The sequence below is a fragment of the Aegilops tauschii genome, chromosome 5, assembly GCF_002575655.3.
Source record: "Aegilops tauschii subsp. strangulata cultivar AL8/78 chromosome 5, Aet v6.0, whole genome shotgun sequence".
NCBI classification, from domain to species: domain Eukaryota; kingdom Viridiplantae; phylum Streptophyta; class Magnoliopsida; order Poales; family Poaceae; genus Aegilops; species Aegilops tauschii.
In genome coordinates this window covers 350,586,237-350,608,851 of record NC_053039.3, presented here as the reverse complement: position 1 = coordinate 350,608,851, position 22,615 = coordinate 350,586,237, and the positions used below count along the sequence as shown (strand labels likewise).

At 50.5% G+C, this 22,615-nt stretch overlaps 1 protein-coding gene across 1 annotated transcript; it reads left to right on the top strand.

Moving 5' to 3' along the window:
* Positions 1 to 15,693: 15,693 nt before the first annotated feature.
* LOC120961946 (uncharacterized) lies at positions 15,694 to 22,260 on the top strand. The gene is given in 7 exon segments (XM_073500380.1): positions 15,694 to 16,455; positions 16,522 to 16,615; positions 17,743 to 19,249; positions 19,854 to 20,157; positions 20,292 to 20,402; positions 20,437 to 21,347; positions 21,450 to 22,260. Coding segments are annotated over 5 exon segments (2,931 nt in total). The 5' UTR covers positions 15,694 to 16,455; positions 16,522 to 16,615; positions 17,743 to 18,333; the 3' UTR covers positions 22,139 to 22,260.
* Positions 22,261 to 22,615: the final 355 nt, after the last annotated feature.

Below are 22,615 nucleotides of genomic sequence, written 5' to 3'. Positions count from 1 at the left end.
CCATGAGATCGTGCAACTCCCGGATACCGTAGGAGTGCTTTGGGTGTGCCAAACGTCACAACGTAACTGGGTGACTATAAAGGTGCATTACGGGTATCTCCGAAAGTGTCTGTTGGGTTGGCACGGATCGAGACTGGGATTTGTCACTCCGTGTGACGGAGAGGTATCTCTGGGCCCACTCGGTAATGCATCATCATAATGAGCTCAATGTGACTAAGGCGTTAGTCACGGGATCATGCATTGCGGTACGAGTAAAGAGACTTGCCGGTAACGAGATTGAACAAGGTATTGGGATACCGACGATCGAATCTCGGGCAAGTAACATACCGATTGACAAAGGGAATTGCATACGGATTGATTGAATCCTCGACACCGTGGTTCATCCGATGAGATCATCGTGGAGCATGTGGGAGCCAACATGGGTATCCAGATCCCGCTGTTGGTTATTGACCGGAGAGGCGTCTCGGTCATGTCTGCATGTCTCCCGAACCCGTAGGGTCTACACACTTAAGGTCCGGTGACGCTAGGGTTGTAGAGATATATGTATGCGGAAACCCGAAAGTTGTTCGGAGTCCCGGATGAGATCCCGGATGTCACGATAGGTTCCGGAATGGTCCGGAGGTGAAGAATTATATATAGGAAGTCCAGTTTCGACCACCGGGAAAGTTTCGGGGGTTACCGGTATTGTACCGGGACCACCGGAAGGGTCCCGGGGGTCCACCGGGTGGGGCCACCTATCTTGGAGGGCCCCGTGGGCTGAAAGTGGAAGGGAACCAGCCCCTAGTGGGCTGGGCGCCCCCCCATGGGCCTCCCCCCATGCGCCTAGGGTTGGGAACCCTAGGGTGGGGGGACTTCCCCCTTGCCTTGGGGGGCAAGCAACCCCTTTCCACCCCTTGGCCGCCGCCCCCCCAACCCTAGATGGGTTTTGGCCGGCCCCCCCTCCCAAGGGGGCCTATATAAAGGGGGGAGGGAGGGCAGGAACCTACAGCCTTGGGTGCCTCCCTCCTCCCCTGCAACACCTCTCTCTCTCTCGCAGAAGTTCGGCGAAGCCCTGCCGGAGAACCGCTACATCCACCACCACGCCGTCGTGCTGCTGGATCTCCATCAACCTCTCCTTCCCCCTTGCTGGATCAAGAAGGAGGAGACTTTGCTGCACCGTACGTGTGTTGAACGCGGAGGTGCCGTCCGTTCGGCACTCGGTCATCGGTGATTTGGATCACGGCGAGTACAACTCCGTCATCCATGTTCATTGGAACGCTTCCGCTCGCGATCTACAAGGGTATGTAGATGCACTCCCTTCCCCTCGTTGCTAGTATACTCCATAGATGCATCTTGGTGAGCGTAGGAAAATTTTAAATTATGCTACGATTCCCAACATATGGAACATCTTTCATTTTCTCTCTATCTTCTGTAGTGGTCGGGCATTGAGTCTGACTCAACTTCACACCTTGTAACACAGGCAAGAACCCTTTCTTTGCTTGATCCATTTTGAACTTTTTCAAAACTTTATCAAGGTATGTGCTTTGTGAAAGTCCAATTAAGCGTCTTGATCTATCTCTATAGATCTTGATGCCCAATATATAAGCAGCTTCACCGAGGTCTTTCATTGAAAAACTCTTATTCAAGTATCCTTTTATGCTATCCAGAAATTCTATATCATTTCCAATCAACAATATGTCATCCACACATAATATTAGAAATGCTACAGAGCTCCCACTCACTTTCTTGTAAATACAGGCTTCTCCAAAACGTTTATTCCATATGCTCTGATCACACTATCAAAACATTTATTCCAACTCCGAGATGCTTGCACTAGTCCATATATGGATCGCTGGAGTTTGCATACTTTGTTAGCATCCTTTGGATCGATAAAACCTTCAGGTTGCTTCATATACAAATCTTCTTCCAAAAATCCATTCAGGAACGCAGTCTTACATCCATTTGCCAAATTTCATAATCATAAAATGCGGCAATTGCTAACATGATTCGGACAGACTTAAGCATTGCTACGGGTGAGAAGGTCTCATCGTAGTCAACTCCTTGAACTTGTCGAAAACCTTTTGCAACAAGTCGAGCTTTGTAGACAGTAATATTACCGTCAGCGTCAGTCTTCTTCTTGAAAATCCATGTATTCTCGATGGCTTGTCGATCATCAGGCAAGTTAACCAAAGTCCACAATTTGTTCTCATACATGGATCCCATCTCAGATTTCATGGCCTCAAGCCATTTTGCGGAATCTGGGCTCATCATCGCTTCCTCATAGTTCGTAGGTTCGTCATGGTCAAGTAACATGACCTCCAGAACAGGACTGTACCACTCTGGTGCGGATCTTACTCTGGTTGACCTACGAGATCCAGTAGTAAATTGATCTGAAGTTACATGATCATCATCATTAGCTTCCTCACAAATTGGTGTAGAAGTCACAGGAACAGATTTCTGTGATGAACTACTTTCTAATAAGGGAGCAGGTACAATTACCTCATCAAGTTCTACTTTCCTCCCACTCACATCTTTTGAGAGAAACTCCTTCTCTAGAAAGGATCCATTCTTAGCAACGAATGTTTTGCCATCGGATCTGTGATAGAAGGTGTACCCAACAGTCTCCTTTGGGTATCCTATGAAGACACATTTCTCCGATTTGGGTTCGAGCTTATCAGGCTGAAGCTTTTTCACATAAGCATCGCAGCCCCAAACTTTAAGAAACGACAACTTTGGTTTCTTGCCAAACCACAGTTCAAAAGGTGTCGTCTCAATGGATTTAGATGGTGCCCTATTTAACGTGAATGTAGCCGTCTCTAAAGCATAACCCCAAAACGATAGCGGTAAATTAGTAAGAGACATCATAGATTGCACCATATCTAGTAAAGTACGATTACGACATTCAGACACACCATTACGCTGTGGTGTTCCGGGTGGCGTGAGTTGCGAAATTATTCCGCATTGTTTCAAATGAAGACCAAACTCGTAACTCAAATATTCTCCTCCACGATCAGATTGTAGAAACTTTATTTTCTTGTTACGATGATTTTCCACTTCACTCTGAAATTCTTTGAACTTTTCAAATGTTTCAGACTTATGTTTCATTAAGTAGATATACCCATATCTGCTCAAATCATCTGTGAAGGTGAGAAAATAACGATACCCGCCGCGAGCCTCAATATTCATCGGACCACATACATCAGTATGTATGATTTCCAACAAATCTGTTGCTCGCTCCATTGTTCCGGAGAACGACGTTTTAGTCATCTTGCCCATGAGGCATGGTTCGCAAGTACCAATTGATTCATAATCAAGTGATTCCAAAAGTCCATCAGAATGGAGTTTCTTCATGCGCTTTACACCAATATGACCCAAACGGCAGTGCCACAAATAAGTTGCACTATCATTATCAACTCTGCATCTTTTGGCTTCAACATTATGAATATGTGTATCACTAATATCGAGATTCATCAAAAATAGACCACTCTTTAAGGGTGCATGACCATAAAAGATATTACTCATATAAATAGAACAACCATTATTCTCAGATTTAAATGAATAACCTTCTCGCATCAAACAAAATCCAAATATAATGTTCATGCTCAACGCTGGCACCAAATAACAATTATTTAGGTCTAAAACGAATCCCGAAGGTACATGTAGAGGTAGCGTGCCGACGGCGATCACATCGACTTTGGAACCATTTCCCACGCGCATCGTCACCTCGTCCTTAGCCAATCTTCGCATAATCCGTAGTCCCAGTTTCGAGTTGCAAATATTAGCAACAGAACCAGTATCAAATACCCAGGTGCTACTTCGAGCTTTAGTAAGGTACACATCAATAACATGTATATCACATATACCTTTGCTCATCTTGCCATCCTTATTATCAGCCAAATACTTGGGGAAGTTCCGCTTCCAGTGGCCAGTCCCTTTGCAGTAGAAGCACTCGGTCTCAGGCTTAGGTCCAGACTTGGGTTTCTTCTCCTGAGCAGCAACTTGTTTGCCGTTCTTCTTGAAGTTCCCCTTCTTCTTCCCTTTACCTTTTTTCTTAAAACTGGTGGTCTTGTTGACCATCAACACTTGATGCTCCTTCTTGATTTCTACCTCGGCAGCCTTTAGCATTGCGAAGAGCTATTGAATTGTCTTTTCCATCCCTTGCATGTTATAGTTCATCACAAAGCTTTTGTAGCTTGGTGGCAGTGATTGAAGAATTCTGTCAATGACACTATCATCCGGAAGATTAACTCCCAGTTGAATCAAGTGATTGTTATACCCAGACATTTTGAGTATATGCTCACTGACAGAACTATTCTCCTCCATCTTGCAGCTGTAGAACTTATTGGAGACTTCATATCTCTCAATCCGGGCATTTGCTTGAAATATTAACTTCAACTCCTGGAACATCTCATATGCTCCATGACGTTCAAAACGTCGTTGAAGTCCCGGTTCTAAGCCGTAAAGCATGGCACACTGAACTATCGAGTAGTCATCAACTTTGCTCTGCCAGACGTTCATAACATCTGGTGTTGCTCCTGCAGCAGGTTTGGCACCTAGCGGTGCTTCCAGGACGTAATTCTTCTATGCAGCAATGAGGATAATCCTCAAGTTACGGACCCAGTCCGTATAATTGCTACCATCATCTTTCAACTTTTCTTTCTCAAGGAACGCATTAAAATTCAACGGAACAACAGCACAGGCCATCTATCTACAACAACATAGACATGCAAAATACTATCAGGTACTAAGTTCATGATAAATTAAAGTTCAATTAATCAAATTACTTAAGAACTCCCACTTAGATAGACATCCCTCTAATCATCTAAGTGATCACGTGATCCATATCAACTAAACCATGTCCGATCATCACGTGAGATGGAGTAGTTTTCAATGGTGAACATCACTATGTTGATCATATCTACTATATGATTCACGCTCGACCTTTCGGTCTCAGTGTTCCGAGGCCATATCTGCATATGCTAGGCTCGTCAAGTTTAACCCGAGTATTCTGCGTGTGCAAAACTGGCTTGCACCCGTTGTATATGAACGTAGAGCTTATCACACCCGATCATCACGTGGTGTCTCGGCACGACGAACTTTGGCAACGGTGCATACTCAGGGAGAACACTTATATGTTGAAATTTAGTGAGAGATCATCTTATAATGCTACCGTCAATCAAAGCAGAATAAGATGCATAAAAGATAAACATCACATGCAATCAATATAAGTAATATGATATGGCCATCATCATCTTGTGCCTTTGATCTCCATCTCCAAAGCACCGTCATGATCACCATCGTCACCGGCGCGACACCTTGATCTCCATCGTAGCATCGTTGTCGTCTCGCCAACTATTGCTTCTACGACCATCGCTACCGCTTAGTGATAAAGTAAAGCAATTACAGGGCAATTGCATTGCATACAATAAAGCGACAACCATATGGCTCCTGCCAGTTGCCGATAACTCCGTTACAAAACATGATCATCTCATACAATAAAATATAGCATCATGCCTTGACCATATCACAGCACAACATGCCCTGCAAAAACAAGTTAGACGTCCTCTACTTTGTAGTTGCAAGTTTTACGTGGCTGCTACGGGCTGAGCAAGAACCGTTCTCACCTACGCACCAAAACCACAACGGTATTTCGTCAAGTTAGTGATGTTTTAACCTTCAAAAAGGACCGGGCTTAGTCACACTCGGTTCAACTAAAGTTGGAGAAACTGACACCCGCCAGCCACCTGTGTGCAAAGCACGTCGGTAGAACCAGTCTCGCGTAAGCGTACGCGTAATGTCGGTCCGGGCCGCTTCATCCAACAATACCGCCGAACCAAAGTATGACATGCTGGTAAGCAGTATGACTTGTATCGCCCACAACTCACTTGTGTTCTACTCGTGCATATAACAGCTACGCATAAACCTGGCTCGGATGCCACTGTTGGGGAACGTAGTAATTTCAAAAAAATTCCTACGCAAACGCAAGATCATGGTGATGCATAGCAACGAGAGGGGAGAGTGTCGGCCACGTACCCTCGTAGACGGTAAGCAGAAGCGTTATGAGAACGCGGTTGATGTAGTCGTACGTCTTCATGATCCGACCGATCCAAGTACCGAACGCACGGCACCTCCGAGTTCAGCACACGTTCAGCTCGGCGACATCCCACGATCTCCGATCCAGCAGAGCTTCGCGGAAGAGTTCCGTCAACACGATGGCGTGATGACGGTGATGATGTTGCTACCGACGCAGGGCTTCACCTAAGCACCGCTACGATATGACCGAGGTGGATTATGGTGGAGGGGGGCACCGCACACGGCTAAAAGATCAATGATCAACTTGTGTCTATGGGGTGCCCCCTGGCCACGTATATAAAGGAGTGGAGGAGGGGGGGGAGAGGGCCGGCCCCTATGGCGCGCCCTGGAGGAGTCCTACTCCCACCGGGAGTAGGATTCCCCCCTTCCCTAGTTGGACTAGGAGAGAAGGAAGGGGGGGAGAGGGAGGAAGGAAAGGGGGGCGCCGCCCCCCTCCTAGTCCAATTCGGACCAGAGGGGGAGGGGGTGCGCGGCCTGCCGTGGCCTCCTCTCTCTCTCTCTCTCCACTATGGCCCATTAAGGCCCATACAATTACCGGGGGGTTCCGGTAACCTCCCGGTACTCCGGTAAAATACTGATTTCACCCGGAACCATTCCGATGTCCAAATATAGGCTTCCAATATATCGATCTTTACGTCTCGACCATTTCGAGACTCCTCGTCATGTCCGTGATCATATCCGGGACTCCGAACTACCTTCAATACATCAAAACACAAAAACTCATAATACCGATCGTCACAGAACTTTAAGCGTGCGGACCCTACGGGTTTGAGAACTATGTAGACATGACCGAGACACGTCTCCGGTCAATAACCAATAGCGGAACTTGGATGCTCATATTGGTTCCTACATATTCTACGAAGATCTTTATCGGTCAAACCGCATAACAACATACGTTGTTCCTTTTGTCATCGGTATGTTACTTGCCCGAGATTCGATCGTCAGTATATCAATACCTAGCTCAATCTCGTTACCGGCAAGTCTCTTTACTAGTTTTGTAATACATCATCCCGCAACTAACTCATTAGTTGCATTGCTTGCAAGGCTTATAGTGATGTGCATTACCGAGAGGGCCCAGAGATATGTCTCCGACAATCGGAGTGACAAATCCTAATCTCGATCTATGCCAACTCAACAAGTACCATCGGAGACACCTGTAGAGCACCTTTATAATCACCCAGTTACGTTGTGACGTTTGGTAGCACACAAAGTGTTCCTTCGGTAATCGGGAGTTGCATAATCTCATAGTCATAAGAACATGTATAAGTCATGACGAAAGCAATAGCAGTAAACTAAAACGATCAGGTGCTAAGCTAACGAAATGGGTCAAGTCAATCACATCATTCTCCTAATGATGTGATCCCGTTTATCAAATGACAACTCATGTCTATGGTTAGGAAACATAACCATCTTTGATCAATGAGCTAGTCAAGTAGAGGCATACTTGTGACACTCTGTTTGTCTATGTATTCACACATGTATTATGTTTCCGGTTAATACTGTTCTTGCATGAATAATAAACATTTATCATGAAATAAGGAAATAAATAATAACTTTATTATTGCCTCTAGGGCATATTTCCTTCACATAACCACAAGCAAATTAAACCAATCATAGCAATTCACCAATTACCGATAGGACAACGAAAATCTACTCAGACATCATAGGATGGCAACACATCATTGGATAATAATATGAAGTATAAAGCACCATGTTCAAGTAGAGGGTACAACGGGTTGCGGGGGAGTGGACCGCTGTAGATAGATGGGTGAAGGTGATGAAGATGTTGGTGAAGATGACGGAGGTGTTGGTGTAGATTGCGGTGACGATGATGGCCCCGACGGCGTTCCGGCGCCACCGGGAGAGAGGGGGAGAGAGCCCCCCTTCTTCTTCTTCTTCCTTGACCTTGTCCCTAGATGGGAGAAGGGTTTCCCCTCTGGTGCTTGGCTTCCGTGGCATGGGAGGGGCGAGAGCCCCTCCGAGATTAAATCTGTCTCGCTGTCTCTCTCTGTTTCTGCGTTCCAGATTCTGGCCTTTCACCGTTTCTTATATTCCCGGAGATTTGTAACTCCGATCGGGCTGAAATTTGGACACGATTTTTATCCGGATATTGGCTTTCTTGTGGCGAAAGAAGGGCACCAACCTCCTTACGGGGTGGCCGCGAGGGTCAGGGGCACGCCCACCCCCCGGGGCGCGCCCCCCTGCCTCGTGGCCCCCTCGGGCATCGTCTCGCGTTGATTCTTCTTCCCAAAAATCACATATATTCCAAAAAAAATCTCCGTCAGTTTTTATCCTGTTTGGACTCCGTTTGATATGGATTTTCTGTGAAACAAAAAAACATGCAACAAACAGGAACTGGCACTGGGCACTGGATCAATATGTTAGTCCCAAAAATAGTATAAAAAGTTGCCAACAATATATGAAAGTTGTATAATATTGGCATGGAACAACCAAAAATTATAGATACGACTGAGACGTATCACGGCTGGACACAAGCATTGACCTATTTGAAGTCATGGAGCAAAAGCACTCGGCTTTTTGGCAAAGTGGGCTTAATTGCTATCATGAGCAAAAGCACTACCCCCTCCCCTCATTGAAGAAGTAATGCATGGTCACAATGTGAAGTCGCTAGGCCATCAATGGTACACCGTTCTACATGAGGGCACAAGTATTGCGGTGTGTATGCTCAAATACAGAACCGGTGGCCAAGGCATTTTCCTAGCATTCAACACATTTTCACTAATCAAACAAAGATCCAAAAACCCATAACTAACTTATATTCCCATCCCGAGAGAGTCATACATGTAAAACGAGAATCAAGCAGAAGGTTCATTTTTCATGGAATAGTCAAGTGTAGATTGACGATGGTAATTTGGAAATGCGTTTATCATGTGACACATGTGGTAAGCAGTCCAAACTATTAAAAGGCAGCCGTTGCTAGGGTTTCTCCTGCCTCCCGCTGCTTTGCCGTCGGCCTGCCTCTCCTGTGGCCTTACGGCCATGGAGATGCGGTGGATCCCGGTTTTTGCTGGCGGAAGGGCTTCGTTTTTAGTCGTTTCTTTGAGTTATTATAGGGGTTGTGTCCTACTCAGGACGGCCCGCCGACGGCGGCTTCTTGAAGATGGAATAAGGTTCTCCGTGCCTAGCCCCTGTCCCGGTGGTGCTTCTAGCATCGTCGGAAGGCATGTGGAGATTTGTCTCCGACGAATCTTGCGGACTTTGGTCGACATTTGTTTCGGTGGATCTGCATGGATCCAGTCTTCGTTCGTATACGTTCGTGTGTTTATAGGTTGGATCCTTCCGATCTATTCTTCTCTTCATCGGCGACGGTTGCTGTTCTGGTGGCGCTGGTCCCCTAGGGTCTTAGCATGACACTTTCTCGACTGTCTACTACAACAAGGTTTGCCCGGCTCCGGTGATGGAGGGGCGATGGCGGCGGCCGTCTTCGGCTCGCTCTGGTGCTTGTAGTCATCGCTAGGTGGTCTAAGAATCTGGATGTAATTTTTACTTTTGGTGTTCTTTGTACTACTTTGATAGTTGATCAATAGATTGGAAGTTTTTTTCAAAAAAAGCAATCCAAAACTACTAAAAAAAGTTTGAATTTTTTTTAGTTTTTCCAATTCAAGTTACAGTTTAAAATATGGATGTGTGGTTAAAATCTGAGATCAAATCGTACGTATCCTTCGCTAGGCGTACATCGACCGGTGGAGAGTGGAGCGCGACCATCCTTCGTACTCGTACGTGTCCTCTTGCTTTTGGGCAGCACCCCATTCGTGCGTGTCCTCTCGTCCCGCTCCGCTAAGCTTTACGCGCGCGCCTCTCTCCCGCCACAACCACAACGGAAGATTCAGAAGCGGTTGCCATCGTTCGTCGTGGCCACGTCTGGCGCGAGCGAGCGAGAGCGCGGCGTCTCGCCTACCGTCACGTTGGCCGTTTCGACAGGGCGCCCCGCGCGGGGCGCGTCCTGCCGGCCCGTGCGTCGGAGCGCGCACATGGCCTGTGGGCGCGGACGTCGACGCGGCGGTCCTGTCGGGGTCCGGTCACTCCACACGTTCGTTCGTTACCTAGCTCGTGGTCGGGGCCAGGCCTTCGAAGCGGCGTGGCGTCGAGCGGCGCACGTATGGAGTGGGGAAGTGGCTTCAGATACGGACAGATTCACCGGCAGGCGCAGGAACGTGAAATGCATGGACTGTAGCGGCGGCTGAACTAGTGTTTTCAGCAGTCACTTTTCTATCGAGACCTAAATGGGCGCGCGTTTTTTTTTTCTTTTTATCCGTTTGTATCGGCCGCCCGCTCCGCGTTCCCTTTGTTTTTATTTTGGCTCATCCGTGCGTCCAACGCGCGTGACCCATTTCAAGTGCACGCGATAATTATAAAAGGCCGACGACCATAGATCATGTCAGTGGTCTTGCGGGGCGCGGGGCTTGCCTTTGGCGAAGGCGACGGAAGTGACGCCGGACGAGGCGAGGGAGGCGAGGACGGCGGCGGCATTGAGGGTCGGCGCGTCGTCCATGGCAGGGAGCACGAGCGGGCAGGAGGGTTTTGAGAAAGTGGAGGTAAATGGTGGTTGTTGTGCCATCGGCGTGCGTTGCGCGTGTCCGTTTCGTGTCCGCGCCGACACAAATAAGACTCAAATTTGGGCCGGGAATGGGTCAGCAGGCGAACGAAAAGCGAACGCGCATCTGTTTGGGTGGGCGCGTTGTTCTGTCCGCGGCGATCCAAGCGGACACGCACGGACGAAATGGGTCGGCGCGTTGGAGTTGCTCTGAAAGCATCTATAGCCCGAGCGCCCCAAATGGGCGTCAAACGCCCGGCCTGACCGGCACCCCTCATATCCAGCCCAAATATAGGGCGGATATGGGGCACCCGGGCGCGTCCGCCACGTCGGTCTGACGGCGGGGTCACATGCGGAAAACGCCCGAAAACCCAGCTGTCCGACGGACGTCGCGTCCGTCGTCGCGGTGTGAACTCGCCGCCCGAGACCAAATCCGCCTATTTAAGCAGGTCGGCGTCCCGCAACCCTAGCCCATCCACCTCCCCCCTCTCCACGCCGCCAGTCCGAGCCCATCCACCTCCTCCCTCCCCCACTCCGGCTCTCTGCCCACGCTCCGGCGCTCCACCATGGTCCGAAGGAAGATCACCTTACGCAATGCTCACGTCAGAGCGCCGGTACGAGATCCAGCAGGAGATCTGGGCGAGACAAGCAGCACGCGCCGCCTGCATCGTAGCCGGGCTGCCTCCAGACTCCCCAAAGCCGGAGGAGGAGGAGGAGCAGACAGGAGAAGAGGGGAAGAGGAGCTGGCTCCGATGAAGGCGAAGGAGGCGGAGCAGCCGGAGCCGAAGCTACCGGAGCAGGAGCTACCGGGCTTCAACATGGAGCAGGCGGAGGCGGAGTTCGCCATCGCCCAATCGGAGGAGATGGCGGAGCAGAAGGTCATCCTGGAGTCCATTCAGGATGAGGCCTATGTGGAGGCCAACCGGGCATTCCTCCGGCAGGAGCAGGCGGCGTCTGACGTGCTCTTCGCCGAACTTGATGCAGAGATAGAGGAGGAGGAGGCCGGGGCAGAGCAGCCGAAGGAGCCGGAGCTACAGCTGCCGCCCATGCTGCGGGAGCCGGGCACGGAGATCGTCGACATCTCCGACGACGAGTAGCTAGGTGATTGACATACTACATAGGTTTATTTCGTTTGCATGTTTTTGTATGGATTTAAGAATCTACTATGAGATGTCCGGATGCAACTCGTGAAATTTGAGGCGTGTCCGGTCACTGCCCGCGGACGCGTTTGAGGGGCCATATTTGACATATACAGCTGTAGATGCTCTAAGGTCATGATTTTTGTAGACTTCATAAATTGTTTGGACCATCTTTTATGCTAATTATTGACCCTTTACTTGTTTTGCGGGAGATCGTCAAATCCTGCCCGTTCGATTATCTTTCCAAACCATGCAGCATGAGAGCTGCAGGCGTATTCGTTATGGTAAAATGGTAAGAGATGTTTGCATGGGGCGTGCATCCTGCCGATAGCAGGGCTTGGGTACAGCCCGATACTACTGCGTAACGGCTGAACAATGGATCATCAGAGTTTAAGCATAAGCAACGTGCATAACACTACGATTAGTACGTACGTACATACGGCCTCTTAATTGACGCAGCTATTCCGCAAATACACGTACTGACGTACCACTATAGTACCATAGCTATAGCACAAACGTACGTGCAAAGTAAACAATCAAAGGCGGCAAAGCAACCATGATGAGCGCCGGTCCGGCGCCATAATGCCGCAAACGTGCATGCCAGTGCAGGATGGATGCACGAGTGCGTCCGCCGCTTCATCAATCATCAGCTCAAACTTCAAAAAATTCAATCATCACCTCAGGTCAGCACATACCTCATGTACTACTGGCTACTTACCCCGATCGGCCGGAGGCTGCGCGCGTGCAGTCGATCGTGACCTCAACGAAGGCTGTCCGGTTATGGATAGCCGGGGTTCCGTGACAGGCAGGGATCCTCTGCTCAACTATACTAGTCATTGCAGTCTTCTCTCACGGGAGGGACAGGATACAGCCATTGGTCAACAAACACGCATGGAAGATGGAACGCGACGCAGGATACTGTCATTGGAGCGCCACTCAGACTTCTCTTTATCCTGTCGCCGCTGATCTTGGCATGGGAATAAGATGTGTCAATCCTGGACCGTGTAAGTAAATCATTAACAATTTGACATGTCGTGCCAGTTTGAGGTACCCAGCTTCGACATGACGACACACTTCACATATTCAAAACAAATACTATGGGATAACCTTTTTTAGCTTATACTGGGATTGACATATGGTATGCTTTACAAAATAAGTATTTTTCTGTGACATCACAGTCTCATTTTTCAGAAAAAATAATACCATTTTGCTAACTTTTTTTAGAGCAACTATCTAAGGGTTACCCCTAATAAAAATCGCATGGGTCGCTTCTGTGGCTTGTGAGTGCGCCAAGTGGTGCGTCCAGTCGCCGCCACGTGTCATGTGCAGGTGCTCTCTCTGATTTTTTTTCTTTATGTGTTTTCGGGAGCTACACGGGGGTTTTTGATTCTCGCCTGAAATTTCCAAGGTTTTTTGAGATTTTTTTTGCGAAGCACAATTGTGTTTCTCGAGGAAAAATACATTTGTGCTTTGCTGCTCGGAAAAAATGCGCTTCTTGCTTCTTGTGGAGCTTCCACGTTGTGCTTCTTGAAAAGTAAAAAAAAATGTAATTTCACAAGAAGCACATGTTTGCTTTTCGTGGAAGCACATCATTTGTTTCCGTGACTGTCTTTCTCGCAAAAAAAGTGCTTCCACAAGAAGCACATATTTGCTTACCCGAGAAGCAAAGTTGTGTTCTAAAAAAGGTGAAAAAGTGCAACCATGCTTTCGGGCTCTGATTTTTCTTCCTTTTTCTCGTATCCATTTTTTTCTTTTCATTTTTTTGGATTTTGTTTTTCTTTTATTTTTCTATTTTTGTCTCCCTTTTTTCCAGCCTTTGGATTTCCCTCTTTTTTGTGAAAAAATGTTTATCGGAACTTATTACCATGGGATCTAGTTTCGAAAATCTTGACGCAAAAAAATCAACGATGAAAATTGTTCAGGATTTGGACGCACGGTTCAATAGATAAAACATTTTGAATAAACGAATTTACAAGAAAAAGAAAAAAACTCGCAAGTTGCGACAAATGACATACACACTTGTCAGCGTTTGAGAAGGTGTGTAGTAATATTGGCAAGGAGTAACCCTTAACTAAGTGATTTTGATTTTTCTAGTGGAGTATCATTTTGCTGACGACCCTTTCTTTTGAAACATTTTGCTGACGACCCTGTGTGGGTGTACCGTAATGTCAAAACATAGGCCGCTGCTACGCGTAAACCGGTTGATGGCAGGGACTTTTAAACCACCTTGCCAGCCGTTGATTTCCTTCGATTAGGGCCGCTTGATCTCTGGACCATAACTTCCATCTCGAATACCCATCTCTCCCCAGCGACTCCAGCCAGCCATCAGATATGCACAGCATATTCGTTTCCAAGGTTGCGGCAGCCCCGTCACCGGTCCTCTCACAGGAAAACGCGACGAGCTAGCTCGCCATGCGCCGGGTTGCAACAATGACGTTGCTGTGACCATCCTTGAAGCACCGGCAATGCTCCGGCGGGCCGGCAATGCTCCAACACAACACCGGTGATACTTCGTTGCAGCACCGGTGATGCTCCGACGGCTCGAACGATGCCCCATTGCAGCAACGCGATGCTCTGTCGGATTCGACGATGCTGCATCACAACACCAGTGACGCTCCGACGGCCCGAACGATGCTCCATTGCAGCAACGCCGATGCCCCGACGGCCCCGACGATGCTCCGTCGCAGCACCGGTGATGCTCGGACGGTCCGAACGATGCTCCATTGCAGGAACGGCGATGCTCCGACGGCCTCGACGATGCTCCCTTGCAGCACCGGTGATGCTCCGACGACCTGAAGACGCTCCATAACAACACCGGTGATACTCCGCAAAACTCATTGAAGCTTGTCTCTTTGCATGTTCGCGAGCATCAATGCCATCATGGCACGCCTCGTCGTTATGGTCGTCGAAGCATTTGCTTTGTCATGGTCGTTGAAGCATTTGCGCAATCGTCGACGTCGTCGTGGTCGTCAAAGCATCGCCTCGTTGCTTGGCAGTGGTCGTCAATGCCGCCATGTCATGCCTCTTAGCCCTAGTCGTTGGCATTGTCGTGGCCGTCGAAGTCATCATGGTCATGGAAGCATTGCAATGGCCATTGAAGTACGCCCGTCGTCGTGCCCGTCGAAGCATTTTCGCAGTCGGCAGCATCATCGTGGTCGTCGAAGCATCGCCACGACCATAGAAGCATGCCTCGTTGCATGGCCACGGTCGTCGACGCGGTAATGGCATGTCATGTTGCCCTAGTCGTTGAAGCATTGCCGTGGCAGTCAAAGTCATCATGGTCATGGAAGCATTGCCATTGAAGCGAACCCGCCGTCGTGGTCGTCGAAGCATCACCACGACCATTGAAGCATGCCTAGTTGCATCGCCGTGGCCGTCAACGTCGGCATGACATGCCTCGTCGCCCTAGTCATTGAAGCAGTGTCGTGGCCGTCGAAGTCGTCATGGTCATGGAGGTATTGCCACGACCATTGAAGCACGCCCGTCGACACGGTCGTTGAAGCATTGTCGCGGCCGTCAATGGTTGTCGAAGCTGTAAGCGAGTCTAACTACCTCTGCATGCCGTTGTAGTCTAACAAAATATCCCTAGTCTTTGGACTAGTCAGGGAGGTTGTTAGCCACAATTGAGTCTGCACGTTTGTGCCTTGTAACTGTATATGTACCGACCGCATGATCAATGAACCTCTCGTGTTGCATCCTATTCCTTCTCTCTTACAGAAGCATTGCCACAACAAATTGAAGCACGCCTTACAACCATGGCTTGACCGTCAACACCATCGGGACATGCATTGTCGCTGTGGTCGTGGAAGCGTCGCCGTGGCCATTGCAGCACGCCTCACAAGCAGCCTCTTAACATCCATCCAGTGCATGTTGGCGCACGGCTTAGCAGTTTGCCGGAAAGGAAGGCGCTTAGGTAGAGAGAGGGAGCGGAGGGATCCAGCGCGAGGACACCAGGAGATCGATTGGGCCGAGAAGATAAGCAAAAAAATGGGACACTTGGGGCAGGAGGGAGGCGGCTTACGATGCGGGAGAATCAGTCGGATTAAAAGAAACGTTTTCCCAAAACATAAGGCCCAATTCCGAACAAGTGTACTCCTAAAAAGGAAAAACAAATATAAGGCCCAATGGGCTCTGGACCCAATAGAAACTCTTGGACCAAGACGAATCACACACACATGTTGCGTTGCGTCTCCACCGTCGCCCTGCAATTTCCGTTCCCACTCAAACCCCACGCCATTAGAAAAAAAATGAGAGGGGAAAATCCCACTTAAACCCGACGACGGTGGGGAGCACGACGGCCGCGCCGGGCGGCACCATCGGCGCGGACGAACGGTGGCGCGATCGGAGGCCCTCGTCATGGATTTGTAGCTGTACAGCTTGTGATCTCCTGGTTGTCTTGTCTGCCACTGGCTGGGCACCCGCGCGCCCACCACCTGCTCGTGCAAATGCGCGGCACAGCCCAGCACTTGCACCGCCTGTTGATCCCGATGCCGGCCACCTCCGGATGCTTGCCTACTAGGATCATGTGCAGCGTTGTTTGTGGAGATAACTTTCTGAAAACCAGAGATGCTAACCTGGCCCCAGAGGATTGGCATTATTGCGCAAATCAGGCTGAGGCTTGCTCTAGATGATTCAAAGGGTAGGGGCGGCGACTGCGAGCATGCCTGATGCACCTCTTCCTTGCATGAGGTAGGCCGTGTGCAATGTTTTCCATTGTCTCGGGAACCTTGTCTGATCAATTACATTTTGAGGCAGAAAATACAGAGGTGGTGTGCTCTTTCTGAAGAAGGCGACAGCAGACCGAAGCCCATTCACCCGGTGCCGGCTATGGATAACTTCAATTAAAAAGGTCAGAATTATGATAGATGCTGGCATGGCATTTTCTCTAGGCATTGCTAAAAAGATCACTGGATCATCTCAATTGGCAATAGTTTAGTTTCGTGAGCTATTGCTAGTGCTCTAGAGGCTTCGCCGCATATGCTCAGTCTCACATGATTCGAGTATTAGGAGAAAAAGTGCCCTGCTGTACCTATTTACAGTTTGGCATGCACATAGAGCAATACAGAAGCCTCTATCTATCTCTGCTACTTATCTTGTCCTGCTGCTTTACATGGGAACGGTGTGAAACTAGCAGGACAAACAGTTTATCTGAAAAAACTAGCAGTACAAACAACTAACACAATCTGCTTTGTATCCTGCATATCATGGAAGATGGAACAGTTCCAGACATCTACAAACTGAACATCTTGTTTGTTCCAGAGGGAAGTAAGCATCATGGAGCAAATGAAACACCTCAAGAGTGCCCCACTTGATTTTGGTTGAAAGGGCAGTCATGATGCACCTAACTACTCATTTAATAACAGCCTTAGACTGTTAGACATTGTTTTTGGGCTACCTATGTATAAACAAGGTCTCATAGGTTAAGCTTTCTGGCCCACCCCTAGCTCGTGCATAACAGCATAGGTCACACTTGTAGGTTGAGCTTTACTAGTAGTACTAAAAATCTGCAATTGCAATGTTGCATGATGGGGCCAGACCGTATAAAAAATTTGTTCATGAATCACATGCCTGGGTTGCGAAAAATGTGGCTTTTCTCTGAACGTTTGAGAGATAGTGCGTGCATGCACGATAGACGCCCCGCTACTCTGCTAGTCTCTGGTGGATGTTAGCCTGAAACCAGATAATTGAGATGACCCACGAGATCGTCCACGACCAGCTCCCTCCTTCCCCTACAACCTCCGGCCTAGACCCGGTAGAACCCTAGCTCCTAACACCTAAACACCCTGATACTCTGCTAGTCTCTGCTGGATGTTAGCCTGAAACCAGATAATTGAGATGACCCAGCTGATGGATGTTAGTGAGTAGAATTTCTGTTTGTGCTTCTGTTTGTTACACACATGCAAAATTTGACATCTATAACTGCACATATGTGGAGCTGCTCTGCTTAAACTAACCAGATAGTATTTTTTTTTACAGAGCTTGGCTTTTTTGGATAAAGGAGGTGGCGCCCGGCTTCTGCATGGAGTCAATACATAACCAGGTCGGTTCACTCTAGCTTTATCATGCTCAACTTACTGCAGATCTGTGTACACACGCTCCTAAAGTAGTGTTCAGATTAACTAATAACTGGGTACGCAAGGGGATCCTCTTGGCAAAGCACCACAACAGTACAGTATTTCCCGAGACAGATAACCCCAGCCATATAGGGCTACTGGCGCGAGTGCCCGCTGCCGAAGTTGAAGTGCCGAGCCGTCTCCGGTGGCTTTCCCACTGCCTGCGCCCGCTTATCGTGCACTGGGCAATCATAGCCGACGCAGAAACAAATCAGTTAGGGGCCATGCCATTACCGCCACTCTCGCCGGTCGCCGTCACCTCATTCTCCATCCATCTATCCTCGTCCCCAGTCCATATTTTCTGCAACCTGCTGCTGCATCCTTGCCGATCCATCTCTAGTACATCGAGGTCGAGCCTATAGAGATGCTACCGCCATGTAGAACACTTAGCTAGCTCCGAGGTCCAAGCTACCTCCCATAGTCCATCACTGGCTGCTTGCCTTCCCAGTAAAGCATGAGGGCTCCCATGGCCGTCAGGCTCGCGGCCATTCTCCTCCTCCTCCACCTCACGCGCTTCCATGCCATGGCCGCTGCGGCGGGTGAGCGGCGGGCTGGGACGATCGTCTGGCAGCAGCATCGGCGGCAAGTGCTGCTGCAGGAGAAGGCCACGCTCCTGGCGTTGAAACGCTCGCTCACCCTGCCGTCGCCGTCGGCTCTGGCCGACTGGAACGAGTCCAATGGCGATGTCTGCGGCCTCACCGGCGTCGCCTGCGACTGGAGGCGGCAGCACGTCATCGGCCTCTCCCTAGGCGACAAGAACATCTCTGGCCCCGTGCCGCCGGTCATCGGTAACCTCACGCGCCTCAAAAGCCTCGACATGTCTCGCAATTTCCTCGCAGGGCAGATCCCGGCCGAACTCTCCAACCTCCGCGGCCTCGAAGTCCTCGACCTCGGCCACAACCAGCTCAGCGGCGGCATACCGCCGTCCCTCTCTGAGCTGGCGAACATGTACTACCTCAGCCTCAAGGATAATCAGCTCTCAGGCCCTATCCCGGCCGTTCTCTTCAAGAACTGCACCAGTCTAGGTCTGGTCGACTTCGGCAATAATGATCTATCCGGCGAGATTCCCCTGGAAGCCTCGGAGAACATTCTTGTGCTCAACCTCTACTCCAACATGCTAACCGGAAAACTCCCATGGTGGCTCGCTAACTGCACGTATCTATACTTGCTGGATGTGGAGGACAACTCGCTCACCGACGAGCTCCCCTCCGGCATCATAGCGGGCAAGCGGCAGCTCAAGTACCTGCATTTGTCCAACAACTACCGGTTCTCGAGCCACGACGGCAACACCAACCTGGAGCCCTTCTTCGCCGCAGTATCGAACTGCTCCCAAATACTGGGGATCGAGGCCGGCGCGGTGGGGATGGGCGGTCGGCTGCCAAGTGTAGGGCAATAAGCCACGGCGAGCTCGGACGCGGTGCGCATGTGTGTGCACGGTGGACGCGTCGGGTTCGGCCCGTGGCAAGCGTGGGCGCGTGTGTGCATGACCGAGTGTGTGCGTGCGTGGGTTAGTTAGCGAGGGTTCAGGGGTGTAGACCGCGTCGGGCGCGTGGTGTGGCCGCGGTGATCGTGGGTGCGCGAGCCGGAGCGCGCGGGACGTGACGAGTGGGAGGTGGGTGCGTCAGAGCGAGACCCGGCGTGTTAGAGCACGCGGGTATAAGACCCTCTCCACCCTGTGTACTTGTTGCCCGATCGGGTACGTGCTCGAGGTGAAAAGAACAGAAAAGTGCCGTCCGTGCGGCAGGGTGTTTGAGCGCCCGGAAATCCTCTGTGTTCTTTTTCCCCTCCGACCGTGTCTCCGGTGATCACCGTCGAGTGCTAGGTCAGGCTGCGCCAACACCAAGCTGGCTTGGCTCGTTGCTCCCACCAAATATATCGCACCTAAACCTGGAGCTCAACAAGATCGAGGGCCCAATCCTGGCCGACATGGGCGACGTGATAAACATCACACTGATGAACCTGTCGAGCAACCAGCTGAATGGGACAGTCCCGGATTCCATCTGCGGCTTGCGAAGCTCGAGCAGCTCTCCCTTTCCAACAACGCCCTGAGGGGCATGATCCCAGCGTGCATAGGCAACGCGACGAGCCTCGGCGAGCTGGATCTGTCAAGCAATGCGCTGTCGAGGAGCATCCTGAGCGGCATCGGGACCGGGCTTGTCAACCTCTACCTGCAGAACAACCAGCTGTCCGGGGAGATACCGGCAAACCGCCTTGCCGAATGTATCCGCTTGCTGCACCTTGACCTCTCGAACAACAGCTTGACCGGGGAGCCGAGGAGGTACCGGACATGGTCTCTGGCACCAACATTATATCTCTGAACCTGTCGCACAACCAGATCAGAGGTGAGCTTCCGCGGGGACTCGGCAACATGCAACAGGTGCAAGCGATTGACCTGTCCTGGAACAACTTCAGTGGCACGATCTCCCCGCAGATTGGGCTCTGCCGTGAGCTGGAGGTCCTCGACCTGTCGCACAACTTGCTCAGCGGCGTCCTACCTGGACGTCTCCAACAATTCCCTGACCGGTGAGATCCCTGCAAACCTGACGAAATGCACCAGCCTGAAACATTTCAACCTGTCATACAATGACTTCGTCGGCCATGTGCCCGACACTGGCGTCTTTGCGGACTTCACCTTCCTGTCCTACATTGGCAACCCACGGCTCTGCGGCTCGGTGGTGAGACGCAACTGCCAAAGGCACCGCCCATGGTATCAGTCCCGGAAGTATTTGGTCGCGATGTTCGTCTGCGCCGCCGTGCTAGCATTCGTGCTGACAATCCTCTGCGCGGTCGGTGCCTGGAAGATCCGGGATTGGCTAGCTGCAATGCGGGAGGACATGTTCAGGGGCCGACGCAGCGGAGGCTCATCGCCGGTGATGAAGTACAAGTACCCGCGCATCACGTACCAGGAGCTGGTTGAGGCGACAGAGTAGTTCAGTGCAGACCGGCTCGTCGGAACAGGTAGCTACGGCCGCGTGTACCGTGGCACGGCGCGGGACGTCACCATGGTTGCCGTGAAGGTGCTGCAGCTCCAGTGAGGGAACTCGACCAAGAGCTTCAGCCGCGAGTGCCAGGTCCTGAAGCGCATCCGCCACCGGAACCTCATGCAGATCATCACCGTATGCAGCCTGGCGGACTTCAAGGCGCTGGTCCTGCCCTTCATGGTGAAGGGCAGCCTCGAGCGGTGCCTCTATGCTGGGCCTCCGGCCGAGCTCAGCCTGGTGCACCGTGTCAACATCTGCAGCGACATCGCCGAGGGGGTGGCCTACCTGCACCACCACTCGCCAGTCAAGGTCATCCACTGTGACCTTAAGCCAAGCAACGTCCTCATCAACGACGACATGACCGTGCTCGTGTCTGACTTCGGCATTTCCCGGCTGGTCATGAGCGTTGGTGGTGTGGCCAACCCGGCCGACGTCGATGCCTCCACCGCCAACATGCTGTGCGGTTCCATCGGATACATTCCTCCAGGTAAACCACACACTGCTAAAGTTAAATCACAAGCTATCCTCGTGATGAGTTCACATGCTCTGAGTTCTGACTTCTGAGTGGTTTTTGGTCGATGGTCTGAAGAGTATGGCTACGGCTCGAACCCGGCGACGATGGGTGATGTGTACAGCTTCGGCGTTCTGGTGATGGAGATGGTAACGAGGAAGAAGCCGACCGACGACATGTTCGAGGGCGGGCTGAGCCTGCACAAGTGGGTGAAGAGCCACTACCACGGCCGGGCCGACGCGGTGGTCGACCAGGCGCTGGCCAGGATGGTTATGGACCAGACGCCCGAGGTGAGGAGGATGTCGGACGCGGCCATCGGCGAGCTGCTGGTGATAAGATCCATGGGATCGTGTAGGGTAGGATTAGATCCGGTGAACCTACCTTCTTCAGCAGTGGATGAACTCGAGCCGGAGGCCATCGTGGTGCTGGGGCGCACGGCGATGGCGGAGAGTGGGCGAGGTGGTGGAGCTTCCCGTGAGCACCGCGCTAACCCTAGATCGGTAGGGATTGTAGGTGGGGATTGTGGCAGCGATGAACCTCGTAAGTCGTGCCCCGGCCCCCACCTCTGTTTATATAGCGCGGGTCACAGGGGCCCACCAACCATGGTTTGGTTGGGCGCCCCCGATCAGGGCGCGAGTCAGGGGCCCGTTCGACCCGTTGGGTTCGAACGGGAGAGAGATCAACCTAACATTCTCCCCCTTGATCTCAACTTTACTTTTAACTTTATACTTTCTAGTTTATTTGTTTCATCACATATTGGTACATAGAGCATGTTTCATCGTCACGGCTTAATTGCCGTTAGAATCATACAGCTACAACATACGTTATGTTCAGAAACAAATTCTGTTCCTTTTGGGCCTATCCAGGAGTCATAAGGCTTTCCCTTAAACCCATGCCGGCTAAGTGTTCCTTGAACACATTGGATGGTAAGCCTTTCGTTAGCGGATCCGCAAGCATATCCTTTGTCCTTATATGCTCGAGACTTATAGTTTGATCCTGGATTTTATCTTTCACAACATAATACCTTATCTCTATTGTTTTGGCAGCATTACTCGACTTGTTGTTGTGAGCGTAAAATATCGCGGGCTGGTTGTCGCAGTACATCTTTAGTGGTTTGTGAATACAATCTACCACTTTCAAGTCGGGTACAAATTTCTTTAGCCATATCGCCTGCCCCGTGGCTTCGAAGCATGCTATGAATTCTGCATACATCGTGGATGATGCAACTATCGACTGTTTGGAGC